Source organism: Mastomys coucha, unplaced genomic scaffold (genome assembly GCF_008632895.1).
Source record: "Mastomys coucha isolate ucsf_1 unplaced genomic scaffold, UCSF_Mcou_1 pScaffold5, whole genome shotgun sequence".
Taxonomy (NCBI): Eukaryota; Metazoa; Chordata; class Mammalia; order Rodentia; family Muridae; genus Mastomys; species Mastomys coucha.
The window spans coordinates 90229413-90245134 of NW_022196911.1; the positions used below are offsets into that span (position 1 = coordinate 90229413).

At 44.1% G+C, this 15722-nt stretch overlaps 1 protein-coding gene across 2 annotated transcripts; it reads left to right on the forward strand.

Annotated features, from left to right (window-relative positions):
* The first annotated feature begins 2898 nt into the window (after window positions 1–2898).
* On the forward strand, window positions 2899–15230 carry Ankrd40 (ankyrin repeat domain 40). Of its 2 annotated transcripts, none has more exons than XM_031353097.1 (5): window positions 2899–3284; window positions 8604–8752; window positions 9111–9587; window positions 13474–13577; window positions 14858–15230. In XM_031353097.1, exons 1-5 carry the CDS (start codon window positions 3151–3153, stop codon window positions 15002–15004), a joined length of 1011 nt encoding a protein of 336 aa, XP_031208957.1. In that variant the 5' UTR covers window positions 2899–3150; the 3' UTR covers window positions 15005–15230. The 2 variants fall into 2 exon arrangements, with proteins under 2 accessions (XP_031208957.1, XP_031208956.1); XM_031353096.1 differs by having other exon boundaries at window positions 2901–3284; window positions 13474–13655.
* Window positions 15231–15722: the final 492 nt, after the last annotated feature.

The window sequence follows — 15722 nt, forward strand, 5'->3', positions numbered from 1 at the left end:
CATGAAATCGATAGCAAGGAAGAAAACTGTTGGTCTGGTAGAAGAGGAACTTTGAAAAGTATTCTTTGAGTCTTATGAATGGAAGCTAAACTAGAATAGGTTGGTTGAAAAATTAGAGGGAAGCAAATCCAAAAGGCTAAAACGCAACACTTGGGAAGCTGAGGCAGGAGGATAGTCCTTGGCTACATAGTTAAAGGCCGGCCTTCGCAGAATGAGAAAAACCAAAGCTGATACCTCTACTCCACGGTAATTTTCCAAGGTCACAAAGGATCTTAAGGTCACAAAGGATCTTAAGGTTGAACTTACACCTTTCAATCCTTGTCTGTTCTGTGGCTTTTGAGCCTGTGTGTCACTCATTACTAGTCCCGCCCACTCCTTGGCTCTTCTTCCTGTTGCTCATCCTCAGGCTCTTTTGAAACTTTCTCTCCTTTCCCTCATTAGAATTTTGAGAGTTTCTCGGTGTTCTATCTGGCCGTCTTCTCTGGGTACTCACCAACTCCCTTGGGATTATCTCTTCTGTTTGCAAAACTTCAGGTAGCACCTTTTGCTGACGAGTACCAGATCCCAACCTCCACCTCACATCTCCTATTTGAATTTAGTATTCATGTCTACCCTCTTTACTGGGCTGCTTGCTCTACTTGTATGAAAGTCAGCAACAAACAGAAACAGAAAAGCAAAAACAGAAAAACAGCTTCTTGGGGGAGAAGTAGAGCTGCAAGCAGAGAGCTACCCTGGCATGTGGGAAGCTATAGGTTAAACCCTCAGCACTGGAAGAGATACATAAAAACAAAAACAAAGGTCCAACCCTCAGCACTGAAAGAGATACATAAAAACAAAACAAACATATAGGTCCATTGACAGCTTCCAGTCAAGAGATTAAAAAGTGAAGTTCACCTTTTTTTTTTTTAAACAGGGTTTCTCTGTGTAGCCTTTGCTGTAGACTAGGCTGGCCTCAAACTCAGAGATCCACCTACCTCTGCCTCCCGTGTGCCGGAATTAAAGGCACGCACCGTCACCGTCCTGCCCTTAGTTACTTCATTTTTTCAGCTTAGAGTCTATCATAGAGGGAAGCCAGGGCAGGAAGTCAAGCAGGCTGGAACCTAGAGGCAAGGCTGATGAGCGGCCATGGAGAGTGCCGGGTACTGGCTTACTCTCTGGCTCACATTCAGTTGCCTTTCTTTTTTGTTTCTTTCCCTTTTAAGTTTTATTTGTTTTGTTTTCATGTGCTTGTGTTTTGCCAGCATGTATGCATGTGTACATGTGCATGCTTAAATCTGAAGAAGTCAAAAGAGGGCATCAGATGCCCTGGAACTGGAGTTACATATGGTTGTGGGCCACCATGTTGGTGCTGAGAATCAAATCCTGGGCCCTTTACAAGGGCAACAAGTGCTCTTAACTGGTGGCTTACCTCTCTAGCCCCAATATAATTCTTTTAAGGAAAGAAAATTTAACAAACAAACAAAAAAACCCATGAATTTTGGAATGCACCTAATTTATGTCATTGCTGCTATTATCGACTTTTTAAAATTTGTCTGTTTTTTACATTTCTGAGGATGAAACCTGGTGCCTTGTTTGGGTAAGTACCCTTCCATTAAGCAATATCACCAGCCTGCTACAATCTTTTTTTAAATTGCCCTTTTTAAAAAAAGATTGCTATTTCTTGTCCCTCAGACTATGTTAAAAGACCGAGTTACAATGCCATTCCCATCAGCCTCAGATGGAGTACTATGTTGGATCTGAGAATTAAATTTTAAATTGGCGAAACAAATACAAGACTAAGCTCAAGCAGCGTTCCAATTTGCCACTGGGGTCAATTTAAGAGTTTAGTCAGTTGATATTCATCACTCCTGGTGTGCAGTGTGTACTGTGTGAATTACTGTGTCGTAATAAACAGACAGTTGCTTTTTCTTAAACAGTAACAAGACAAATGCATGCTGCGTGCCCTCGGCAGCCCCGAAAAATGGAAATAAAGACTCTATACCTAAATGTATCCCTTCCTGTTTCATCTCCTCTTTGTTCAGGCCCTCCTCTCTGCCTCCCCAGGGCATTTTCCTTAATTTTCTCACCCCATCTGCAAAGTTCTCATCATCAGGGATCTCTCCACGGCACCTGGGCTCAGCAAAACAATATTTTCTGTTTCTCCCATTGGGTAGTAGAACAGTGCCAACCAAGGCTCTGAGCCTCATTAACTACTTTAGGCAAGGAGTACTGCACAGGGCTGTTTATGAACACACCATAGCTCTCCCCTCAGTGCCTAGAATCAGGACCTGGATGACTAAGCACCCGCTCCACCCCCGCGGTCCCCCCCCCCCACTTTCCTTACATGACTTTCAGAATAATTAATTATAATTTATAAGCTATAATGTGTTGCATTTTATAAACTAGAATCTGTTAATTTTTATGAAAGCCAAGTTGGAAGAATTTCTGTCTAAAAACGATAAAGGGTAAAATAAAACAATAACCACTGAAATAAATGTTCTAGTTGAATGGTACCAAGCACTGACAAAAATAAGAAAGAACAGTGTCATCTATCTTTGCAAATAATGGGCATATTATAGTAGGATCGTTTTCAGCCCTTTTCCGGTCCTGCTGGGTAAAAATTGGCTCAGATAGAAAAAGAGCTAACCAAACTGGGGGAGTGGGGATGGAAACCCACCAATTATTTTTTAATGCCTGCTCCCGAGGATAAGGCTCTTCTGGCTCTCAAACATGTCGGATCCCTCCGCCCCCCAACTATTCCTGTGTCTGTCCTCCTCCCTAGAAGCAGCCGGGTGGGAGGTCTAAAAATAGCCAATGAATCACAGCAGATAATCCAGTGCGGTGGTTACATAAACAGCCGGCCGGGGCGGCGGGGCCGCGGGTGGGAACGAAAAGTATCTGGGTCAATGTTGTCACACTGAATAGGGTCCCCCGGAGCCGGCCTTCGGAGGCGCGGCGGGGGAGGAGGCCTGGGCCTGCGGGCCGGGAGCAGCTAGGGATCTGCCGGTGGGCGGGCGGGAGCACGAGGCCCCGGGCCGGGCGCGGGCGGAGGCGCGAGTGGGGCGGGCGAGCCCGGCGCTCCCTCCCCATGGCCGGGAGCGGGCCGCGGAGGCGGCGGCGGCGCTGACAGGCTCAGGGCGGGGCGGCCGGGGGCCCGGGGCCCTGGGGAAGATGAGCGCCCTCCTAGAGCAGAAGGAGCAGCAGGAGAGGCTGCGGGAGGCAGCGGCCTTGGGGGACATTCGGGAGGTGCAGAAACTGGTGGAGAGCGGGGTGGATGTGAACTCCCAAAATGAGGTCAACGGCTGGTAAGTGGCGAGCGGGGGAGGCCTAGGGTTCAGGGCTGCTAGCTCGGGGCGTGGAGCAGTCAGCCGTGACCCAGGACGAAGGCTAAGGTGAAGCCTGGTACCTCAGGCCTCTCAGGTTGTGCCCTTTCGAGACTAGCCCTGACCCCATTGCCTCGTGCAGTCAGGAGCGCGTCCTCCCCAAATCATACCTTCTTTGGTTCACCGCGGCCAGCGCCCTCCGGGACACTGGAGCCCACGCCATCCCCCCGCGCCCCCTGGCTAACTTGGCCCAAATGGTGATGCTAGAGGCTTTGATTCTCAGCGACTCTGCTCTGGATTTCATCAAGCTTGAATTATTTTGCCATGGGCGCTTCTGAAGAACACTTCGTGCCGAGATGAAAGCATAAGCAACGGAGCAAATGCCAGTCTTAAAACCAGCACGATTTCTTTAGTCAAGACCAGGAGAAGAGGAATAACTACAAAACCCTCACCACTTGCATAATAATTTTGCCTCTGTTGTTTCAATACCACAGTGATTGGCTGTTGCCTACAGCTGCCCTTGAGGCGAGACTTATTTGTTTGCCCTGTAAAGTATTTTGCTTTCTTAGTACAATTTCCAATTAGAGAAATTCACCCAAGGCTTTACAAGTTGGCTTGCAGATTTGCCTCCTCCCCAGTCCAGAGTCTGTCTCATTTTAAGATGTGAACAAATCTTTAATTTCAAGTTACCGAATGTGGTATTTTTTTCTACCCTTTTTGACATTTTACAATTAATTAAAAAAAAAAAATCCAGGTAATCCTTATCTAGCCTCTTTTGCTAGTTTAAAGTTAAATTGAGTTTTAAACCCCCACCTCACCCCCTTGTAAATCTAGTCATACATTTTAGAATGGAAAGGGCACTAGAGAGCATTTGAATGCCAAGAGAGTGTCTTGCCCTGGTTGCACAATTGTCAATATGATAACAGTCAGAAATGACGTTTCGTTTCCTAATTTCCTAAGAAAGCTACCTGACTCCTTTCCCTAGAGAAACTAGCCCGGATAGCTGTCCACAGCCAGGAGACAGTGGACACTAATTTCTAGTCTTTTTTTTTTTTTTTTTTGAAGCGTTTGCAGTCAAAACACTTGTAGTTGTGTTTGCCTTGTCCTGGCATCTAAAAGCTGTGAATTACTGTTTTGGCACTGGGAGGCAGTGTTTTACAGAATAGCGAGCCTGGTCTTGTTGCAGGTTCCGCCTGCCTAGCTGTGTGGTCTTGCCTGATTGACTTTGTTTTCCAGTTCTTTCAGAAGTGTTGTTAGTATTTATTGAGATGAAGGATAGTAAGTAGCTGCCATGTAGTGAACTTGCTCTATGGCACAGGTGTGGTTCTAAGCACTTACCATATCTCAGGATTATCAGGAGACATTGTTATTTTTCCCCACCTTAAAGATGAAGCAACCGAAACCCCAGGAAAATTAAGTAAAACCATTCACTTTTGAAAATGCTCCTAAATTACTAAATTTGAGACTTAGTAGGTCTGCATGACTGTTAGCCTTCACATGACTGTTAGAGCTGAAAAAGGAATCTAACATCTTGACTCCCTCAGCACAGTGCCTGCCATGTGCTAGCTATACAGTGTATGTCAGGTGAGTTTGAGGTAACATGATGAGGCTTCCTATAGATTTAATTCCAGCTCCAATCAATTCAGTCCAGGAGTGAATTCCTAGGTTCCCTTTATCCTGCCTTTCAGTTCTTCTCATCCGCCCTCTCAATATGACCAGACCACAAAGCTTGGCACTGTCCTTGGTCATCTTTCCTTCACAAACCACATACTGCTGCCTCTGTGTTCTGATAGGATGTGACTACCTCTCACAAGCTCTACACTGTGATACAAAGCCAGCCAGCACCATTTGTGATGCAGGATAGTCCCACAGTCTCCTTACTAGCATCCTTACTAGTCTACTTGCTTATACTACAGCCTCACCCTGACTTGGAGCAGTTGGAGCACCTCCCTCAAAGTCCTGTAGTGGCTCCCATGTTACTGTGAGAAGCCAATTAGCACTCCTTTCCCTGACCTTTGGGCCTCATCTCTTGAGACTTGCTTCCGTGTTCACTTCTTCCCTGACCTCCTTGCTTTTCCTGGAACCACAGCACGTCCTGGATTCTAGACTTTTATATTTTGCCTTCCCTCTTGTCTAGAAAGCTTTTCTCTTATATACCCTATGGTTTGCTCTCTATCCTCATTTGGATCTTAGCTTAGATATTAGCTTCATGCTAAGGCTTTCCTTTGCCTGTCAGTTAAAAATTGTACAACTCTCCTCCAACCCTGCCAGTCCCTAATCTCTTATTCTGCTTTGTTGTCACATGACGCTTCATATCCACCTAGCACACTATATAATTTGCTTATTTGCTTGCTAATTATCCCAGCTTCATTGACTATAAAATAAGTGAAGAATGTTTACAGTAGTAGGGTTTTCTTTGCTTGATCGCTCACTCTCTCTTCTTTCTTCCTCCTCCTCCTCCTCCTCCTCCTCCTCCTCCTCCTCCTCTTCCTCTTCCTCCTCCTCCTCTTCTTCCTTCCTCTTCCTCCTTCTTCTTTGACTTGGCCTTGCTATGCTGCCTGGGCTGGCCTTAACCCTTGTCCTCAAAGTTACCTTCTTCCTATCCTAGTCCTCTGAGTAGCTGAGGCTACAGGCAAATCCCACTGTACCCAGCTCCTCGGGATATTTTTGAAGATTAAACAAACAGAAAGCTTTTAGAACAGGGTCCAACATGTAAAGTATTGTGTTTGTGTTAGCTATTGTTATTTTCTTATTATTAGGCAACATGTTGTGAGACATATAAAGTTACCCTGAGAAAAGAAAAAAACAAAAAACCCAACTCTTTTCAATACTGAAAAGTAGACTTGTGACGGCTTTCAGTTCTTGGCTGCTCAGTAACCGCACTTTGAGCAGTGATGAATGATAGCCTGCTGATGACTGATGCCCAAAGCCTCTGGTCTCAAATACTCCCAGCCCTAATGGGACATGCTGACTGCAAATATAATGTTTAAAGAGTTGAAGTTCAAAAATAGAGTTTCCACATCAATTGTAATTCAAGTGTCATGTGTCCCTTTGGCTTTAGAAATAACTATAATGGTTTATGAAGAAGTTGAAATGCTGCCTGGCTGCAATGATTCTGAGTTATAGCTGCCTATAGTTAGTCACCCAACTCCAGTCTGCAAATGATGGTTGCTGGGGTGGCCAGGCCATGCTGTGTTCACTTAACCCCATTTGCATAGTAGTACTCTAAACCAGTTGGTTTGACCCACTCACAGTAAATTACAATGCACTCTCCAGTGAACACTTCTTTCCAGAAGGAAGCATATTTTTTTCTCAGCCTGATCCATTCATTTTTGAGTGCTCACTTAATGTAATTACTCATTTTTCAAACCTTTGCCACAGACATCTCCACACAAACACATTCTGAGCTGCAATTTGCTCAGAATCAAGGAAAATTTGGATCTCCCTATACTAAGCAATGTCCATTTTATCCTAGGTTCACTAATTAAAGGATAAAGAAATAAGCACGTGCATTGGATACATAGCTCAATGGTAGGGTGCTTGCCTAACATGTTGAAAACATCAATTCAGTCTCTGGTACGGCACACATATACACATATGCATGCACACATATATATGCATGCATATATACATACATGCATATACACAGGTGCATGTGCTTGCAAGAGTGCGCATGTGCACACACACACACACACACACACACGACTGTATATGTCAGGTAGATGCTTCCTTCTGTTTATCCTCTGCTGGGGATGTAGCTCAGTGATCAAGCACGTGCCTAGCATATGAGGCCCTGGGTTACAGCATCACAAAATAATTTTAAAAGCCTCTTCTTTGTTTTTCTCATATGGACGGTAATTTTTTAGTGTCAAAGAGTACACTAAAGGTACCTGGATAGTGAATGATGGTGTAGACTGTCATTCTGATAGGTTAGTCATTCAGGCTGTCATTCTCTAAGTCATTAATGAAAAGACAAATCAGCTTTTCCTTGAAATCAAATAAACATTACTGATGGTTTCCCAGGTTGGTGGCTTCTCTGCTGAGCCTCTGCTCTCTGTTCATTATCTTATCTGGGTTTGGCTGTAAGCTCTGGAGATGCTTGTCTTGGTTAAGTTAGAGAGTTGGTGAATGAGGACATTCAAAATTGGAAAGGAATGAGGAGTGAATGAGCTCATAATGGGAAGAAAGTGTTTTCCTTCCATAATATGGTTTGCACCTGAAGATGCAATTCTGTTGAGACGGCATGTTTGAGGGATGCTGATTAAATTTCTATACAGTGTTAAAGGAATAGTCCATTGGACAGTACAATACAACACCTCTGTGTATACAATATTAAATAGTTGTGCTTAAGTGAGGCTGTTACATTAGAAAGCTCTATTTTTGAACCACTTGGTTGTTCATACTCTTTTTCGAGGCCTCCAGAGTAAAACATTGTGTGTAGTATTTCCTTTGAGCAGATGCGGGTATGTTTGTAGCCTTCTGGAGAGATTGAGAACGGCTAGCATTTTGAAAAATGGAGATTTGGAAATCACGTAGGTGTGCAGGTGTGTGGGGAAAAGGGAGTAAGCAGCTCAGATTGATGTCGTACCCTTGCTGTAGTAATGGCCAACCCCAGCAGAGGAGCTGCAGATAGGAGATGGTTATTAGCCTGGCAGTATTTACTCTTGATTGTCACTTGATACACGTAAGTTTCATAGTTTCTAAAATAGAAGAAGTAACAGAAATATCTTCTAAAGAGACCAAGATCTAATAGATGGTCCTGATAGCGTAGCATCTGGAAGTGTCATTGCAGTTCCGAGCCAGTAGTCCTTGGAAACTGAAGCTTCTGGGATAAACTGATATTTCCTGTGGGCTAGAAATTACAACTCTCTTCATTTTACAGTGCTAGGATTGAACCCAGGTAGGCTTTGTGCATTCTAGGCAAGCACTCAGTCATTGTTAACAGCTTCAGACTCAAGAATGAAGCAACACTAAAATTTAAGAATATTAAAGTATTATTACTGGAAATGGAGGTCTCACTATGGAACTCTGTCTGGCCTGAACTCACTCTATAGATCAGGCTGCCCTTAAATTCACAACTCGATCTGCTTTTGGCCCCCTAGTGCTGGGATTAAAGGTGTACACCATCATGCCTGGCTATGTTCATGTTTTGATCATCTACCCTGTGAAAAGAAAAGTCAAGTTGCTAGTCTGCCTTCTGACTCTTGCTGAATTCTAACAAGCTTCTGTGTATGTATTTACTGAAATTTATCATGTGAAATCTCGGAGCACTTTTTCTCAGTCATTTTTTCTTTGGGACAGGACCTGTTTACACTGGGCATGTAAACGCAACCATGGACAGGTGGTGTCCTACCTGCTACAATCAGGAGCTGACAGAGAGATTCTTACAACAAAAGGAGAAATGCCGGTACAGTTAACATCAAGGAGAGAAATCAGGAAGATTATGGGAGGTAAGTCTGTTCAGGGAGCCTTTAAGATGTGCTATTATTGGCCACATTGGTACTGATCAGATAACTGGTCCTATTTTTATAAGTTAATTACTATACCAAGGTTGTGATTGCATTTTTCTTCTAGGAGGTCAATATTATATGTTTTTTTTTTTTTTAATTTGTAAAATTGACAATAGTAAAAATGCCAGTCATAAGCTTAATGAAATGTTCTTTCTCTTCTGACCTGAAGAGGCAGTCCAGTCCTGAAGAGGCAGTCAGTCCTGACCAAAGTGTTGGTTACATCTCAGGCGATAACACTAGCTTTGACCATGTTCCTTTCTTTAGTAAATTTTGTGTTCTGTATTTTTCTGTTTTCAAGTGGAAGAAGCTGATGATGATGAGATCCCCGAGCTGAAGAAGGAGTCAGAACTGCCCTTTGTTCCCAACTATCTGGCCAACCCAGCCTTCCCTTTTATCTACACTCCTGCAGCAGAAGACTCCACCCAGTTGCAGAATGGGGGCCCTTCCCCACCTCCAGTGTCACCTCCTGCAGATGGCTCGCCTCCATTGCTTCCCCCCACAGAACCCACTCTGCTGGGGGCCTTTCCCAGGGACCACAGCTCTTTGGCACTGGTCCAGAATGGTGACATTTCTGCCCCCTCTGCCATACTTAGAACACCAGAAAGCACAAAACCTGGTCCTGTCTGTCAGCCACCAGTGAGTCAGAACCGCTCCCTGTTCTCTGTCCCATCCAAGCCACCCGTGTCTCTGGAACCTCAGAATGGGACGTATGCAGGGCCAGCGCCAGCATTCCAGCCATTTTTCTTCACCGGAGCATTTCCATTTAATATGCAAGGTAATAATAGCACATAGCCTCTGCAACAGGAGAGTGATGTTTACTTGTTTATTTAGTTAGGGTATACTTACAAAATAAGGGAAAAGTTCCAAGACCTGTCTAAGGAAGGAACTCTTTGTTTTGGTTTGGTTTTGGTTTTTCGAGACAGGGTTTCTCTGTGTAGCCCTGGCTGTCCTGGTACTCACTCTGTAGACCAGGCTGGCCTCGAACTCAGAAATCCGCCTGCCTCTGCCTTCCAAGTGCTGGGATTAAAAGTGTGTGCCACCACCGCCCGGCCAGTAGGAAGGAACTCTTTACACTCAAGATTCAAAAGCTATATACTTTTTACCTTAAAACATGAAAGTATTATTCCTTTTCTATTCTATTTTCTAGGAACAAGAATTTTCTCTTATATAACCATAGTACAAGAATTAACTTTAGGAAATGCAATTTTGATTTAATACTGATAGTCCATATTTAAATTCTACCAGTTGTCTTAATAATAGATATTATACTTAGTTATTATGCCATTTTATTATTCTTTAATCTGAAACATTCTCCATTCCTTTATACACATACACATACCCTCCTTTCTCTCCCCCCTACCCCCCTTGTTTTGTTTTGTTGAGATAGGCTTTCTCTGTGTAGCCCTGGCTGTCCTGGAACTTACTTTGTAGACCAGGCTGGCCTTGAACTCAGAAATTTGCCTATCTCTGCCTCTCAAGTGCTGGGATTAATGGCTTGTACCACAGCCTTCTCTCTCTCTTTTTTTTGGGGGGGGGGTTTATTATTGGGCTGGCGAGATTGCTCAGCAGGTAAGAGCACTGACTGCTCTTCCAAAGGTCCTGAGTTCGGATCCCAGCAACCACATGGTGGCTCACAACCACCCATAATGAGATCTGACGCCCTCTTCTGGTGCGTCTGAAGACAGCTACAGTATATTAAGCCGGAGCTAGCGGGGCCATCCTGAGTTTAATTCCCAACAGCCACATGATGGCTCACAGCCATCTCTACAGCTACAGTGTACTCATACACATAAAAAAAAAAAAATAAATCTTAAAAAAAAAAGATTTATTATTATACATAAGTACACTGTAGCTGTCAATAAAATAAATTTTTTTTAAAAATATTTATTTTATCTATCTATTTATTTAATATATATGAGTACACTGTAGCTGTCTTCAGAGGCACCAGAAGAGGGCATCAGATCCTATTACAGATGGTTGTGAGCCACATGTGGTTGCTGGGATTGAACTCAGGACCTTCGGAAGAGCAGTCAGTGCTCTTACCCACTGAGCCATCTCACCAGCCCAGCCTTCTCTCTTTTTTTAGAAGGAACATTTATTCAGACTAGGCCTGGTGGCATGGCACATGCCTTTAATCCCAGTACTCGGGAGGCAAAAGCAGGTAGATCTCTGTGAATTCGAGGCCAGCCCGGTCAGTCTACTAAACCATCAGTAGACCAGTACTCTAGAAGTAAGTTCTAGGACTGTTATACAGAGAAACTCTGTCTTGAAACACAAACAAACAAAAACAAGCAAAAAAACAAAACCAGAAGAAATAGAAGGAAAAACATTTTTATGGGTCTTGGCAGTTTAAGACCACTGGTGCTTCTGCAGAGGCCTCTGGTTGCATCCTCAGCATCCACACTGTAACTCACATGTGTCTGGAACTTGAGTTCCAGGAGGTCCAGTGCCCTCTTCTGCACTAGACACACATTATACACTTATATACATAATGTAGGCATAACACATATACAATAATTTTGAAAACAGGATTTTTTTTTAATGTATAGGAGTATTTTGCCTTTGTGTAAGTATGCCATGTATATGCAACATCAGAGGCCAAAGAAGGTGTCAGATCTCCTGGAACTAGAGGTGCAGGCAATGTGATCCACTTGATATGGGTACTGGGAACTAAATTCTGGTCCTCTGGAAAAACAGCAAGTGTTCATAAAGGTTGAGCCATCTCTCTAGCCCCGTTCTTCCCCCTATCATTCTTGACCTCTATAATTATTTGGTGAGATATGGCTTACTATCATTCCTTCTCTGTTTATTACTTGGTGTTAGCTATAAAAAAGGACTTTGAGGGGTTAGAGAGATGGGTTCAATTTCCTGCACCCACATGGTAGCCTACAATGTTATGTAATTCCAGTCTTGGGGGAATGAAGTAAAATAAAAACAAATGTCAGTAGAGAAGGACTTTTCCTTCTCATTTATAACCATATGAATGGTTTTGGTTTTTTTTTTATTTTTCCCTTTTGGGTGTTTTGACTGCATGTATGTCTGTATGCCATATATATGTCTGGTGTCCTCAGAGGCCAGAAGAGGGCCTTGGATCTCTTGGAATGAGTTATAGACAGTTGTGAACCACCCTGTGGGTTTTGGGAATTGAACCTAGGTCTCCAGGAAGAGCAGCCAGTGTTCTTAACTGCTGAGCCGTCTCACCAGCCTGGACTCATGACTCATATTACATTCAGTGTTTTGTAATTTGATGCAGTCATCCTTTTGATATTCAGCTTATTTCTGATCTAGCCCATGGGAACCCCTTTCAGCTAGTTCTGTCTAGTGCAACAAGATGGTCCTAGTTTATCGGGTCATTCCCTCAGGCCAGCACTGCAATCCACCACTTCTCCTGGGAGTTCTGGGGGTTTGTTGTGGGGACGGGAGAGAAGTGGATTTAGAAGCCAGGATGTGAACATGAGGTGTCCTCATTGTTATAGGTGTGACAGTTCTCGGCTTAAGTAGAGACTAAGAGAAGGGAAAAGGAGGGTCATGGAGAGGGAACAGGGCAGGAGAAGAGGCAAGTATTTGTATACATATATCTGTATGTATAAATACATCCACTATTCATATATATTCATATTTATATTTCTCTCTTTGTGTGTGTGTTTGTTTTGAGGCAGAATCTTATGTAGTCCTGCCTGGTCCAAAGCTCACTATGTAGAATAAGCTAGTATTGAATTCATAGAGATCCACGTGCTTCTACCTCCCAAATGTTAGGATTAAGGGAGTACACCACCATGCCTGGCTGTCGGTATCATTTTGAGAACATTAGAAACCAGATGTTGATACAGACGGTTCTAATTCCAGTAAGATCCATAGAGTCTAGTGTACACTTACTTTTTGTTTTCACCTATACTTCCTTGTTTTGAAAACCTAGTATCTGAAATATGAAAACCAGGTATACCGATACCTGCTAGTATCGGTGACCCATGATACTGTGAGGAATCCATACTTTAAGAGCAAGACAGAATTGCCAAATGTATGTAAATAGCTGGAATCATCTTGACAATGAGGGTAGATCACTTTTAAGTCTGATCTATGAACAGTAAGTAGTGTTCTTTGCTCCCAAGCAAGAACTACTCCCTCATTAAGTAAGGTGCAGTATTTCAAGTCAGGCTTAGATGCACTCTTTGTTGTTGTTCCTTTGCTGCTTTGTTTTGATTTGGTGGTTGGTTTTGTTTGTTTGTTTGTTTGTTTGTTTTGTTTTTTGTTGATTGGGTATGTAACCTATTCTGGCCTGGAACTCACTCTGTAGACCAGGCTGGCCTTGAACTCACTTTGTAAACCAAGGTGTCCTGGAACTCACTCTGTAGACCAGGCTGGCCTGGAACTCAGAAATCCGCCTGCCTCTGCCCCCAAGTGCTGGGATTAAAGGCGTGCGCCACCACTGCCTGGCCCCTTGCCATCTTTTTGACTCTTTCCTTTTCCTACTCATATGTAACAGATACTCAGAGATCATTGGATAGCACCTGCACCTTTTTGCTTGGTGAACCATAGCAGAGAAGACAGTGCAGGAAACTGCCCCAGCAGAGCCACGAAAGGCTAGGTTTTCTCAGTGAGTGCTGCAGACCTTAAATTACATGCTCTGTGCTACATTACCATTTTTCTCTCTCTCTTTCTAGAGCTGGTACTCAAGGTGAGGATTCAGAACCCATCTCTTCGTGAAAATGATTTCATTGAAATTGAACTGGATCGGCAGGAACTCACCTACCAAGAACTGCTCAGAGTGAGTTGCTGTGAGCTGGGTGTTAATCCAGACCAAGTGGAAAAGATAAGAAAGTTACCTAATACTCTGTTAAGAAAGGTAAGGAAGGCTGTTTAGTACGAGTGGCTGCTGTTTGCATCTCAAATACTACTGAGTCATAGCTTAAGGGGAAACCAGTAAAAAGGACTAAGGAGAGCAGAGACCGTGGCTCAGGTCAGAGCATGCGCTTCTTATGTGCCAGGCTCTGAGCTCTAGCTCCAATCTAACTGTAATCCATAAGCTTTCTTCCCCTTCATCTGAGTCCACAGTGAAGCCCCAGTTTACTCATTTATTTTATTTTCAGACAGGGTCTTGATGTGTAGCCTTAGCTTGCTTGGTAGTATTTGTTGTGTGTCCCAGGCCAGCCTTGGATTTATGGCAGTCCTCCTGCCTCTGGTTCTTGCCTGCTGGCATTAAAGGTGTGAACTATTATACTCTAATACACTGGCACTTTTGAAGGTTGGAAGATAGCAGGATGGGTACATGGGCCTGTTTCAGTTGTTCCCATAGTGACCTGTGCTTGCCTTATGTCATAAGATGATATGCGGCCCACCTGGCATCTTTGTGATGCTCCAGACAGCTATAGGCTCTCTAGCATCAAGATTCTGGCTTCTCTAAGTTCCTGAGAAAACCTGACGCTCACCTGCCGGTCCCTTTAGGGCATTCTCATTCTGAAGCAGAGACAGAAGAACTTTCTCCATCTTTTTGGTTTTTTGAGACAAGGTTTCTCTGTGTAGCCCTGGCTGTCCTGGAACTCACTCTGTAGACCAGGCTGGCCTTGAACTCAGAAATCCACCTGCCTCTGCCTCCCAAGTGCTGGGATTAAAGGCATGCGCCCCCCCCCCCACCACACACACACACATACACACACTGCCCCGCTAACTTTTTCCATCTTGTCCAGGTTAAATGTGGAGGCTGATCACTGCTTAGCTGTCTCAGGGATTTAATTTTCCTGCTAGATTAAAGATGAACCAGGACTCTGGAATCGATACAGCCAACCAAGCAGAGACATGAGCTGCTGCTATTACTCTGTTGTCTTGTGCTGGCAAGATGGCTCAGTGGGTAAAGGCACCTACTGCCTACTGAGGACCTGATTTCTGTCCCAGGGCCCCACATGGCAGAAGGGGAGAACCAGTTCTAACAGGTTGCCATCTGATCTCCACATATGCATTATGACACAAATATGTCAAAATAAACAAATGTAATAAAAGAGTTAATTAAATGAAAAGAAAATTTTAATCCATTGCCCTGTTTTGTTTTAGGACAAAGATGTTGCCCGACTCCAGGACTTCCAGGAGCTGGAATTGGTTCTGATGATAAGTGAGAATAATTTTCTGTTTAGAAACGCTGCATCCACACTGACTGAGAGGCCTTGCTACAACCGGAGAGCTTCAAAACTGACATACTAATGCAGCAAGGACTTTATCACTGAGTATTGTGACAGTATGTGTCACCTCTGGGCCAAAGGACAAGCCATCAATCCCAAAGCCTCGGATGCCCACCAGGGCCCCTGGTGCCACTGCATAGTGTTCACTAACACCCCGCCTCAGCAGGCAGGGAGCCCCACCCCCCAGCAGCGGTGCCACTCTTCCAAGCCTCTTGGTGCACAATAAACTATTGCTGAATCTTTGAACAGCTGGAAAGTAGTCTTGAGAGGCAGAAGCCAAAGGTACGAGAGCCAGTATTTAATGTGCAGAATCTAGAGAGTTGTTGAAGCAGAAACTGAGAGTGCGGACTTAGTTCTAGCAACTCCTGTTGACAGTGCGCCTGAAGGGCTGGGCGCCTGCGCCTCTCTTGGTGTTGCATGCTTTTGAGCTGACGAGGAAGGAAGACTGGGTAAAGAAAGAAAGCACAGGTACTGGACAGGGATTCCGGTGTGACCTGTGGCTGTGAGGTCTCATATAGCATATTTATAAATGTTACTCAGGTTTAAAGTATTTAAAATATAGTTACCTAGTGTAAATAGGCTGTTAACCAAAAGAGCTGCCCCTCCCCCAGTTTTCTTTTATGACCACTCATGACTGCGGCTGTCTCGACAGTCATCTTCGCATCTCCTCCCCTCCACAGTCACTAGAGGGCTCTCTAATGCTTTCTAAAGGAGCCACCACCCTGCTCTGAGGCCGCTCC

What these genes read in the sequence shown, in the direction of transcription:
- Ankrd40 (XM_031353096.1), top strand. Translation starts at nt 3,151, where the DNA reads ATGAGCGCCCTCCTAGAGCAGAAGGAGCAGCAGGAGAGGCTGCGGGAG. An exon ending in ATTTCCATTTAATATGCAAG is followed by an intron (nt 9,588 to 13,473) that starts GTAATAATAGCA and finishes CTCTCTTTCTAG; the next exon opens with AGCTGGTACTCAAGGTGAGG. An exon ending in CTAATACTCTGTTAAGAAAG is followed by an intron (nt 13,656 to 14,857) that starts GTAAGGAAGGCT and finishes GTTTTGTTTTAG; the next exon opens with GACAAAGATGTTGCCCGACT.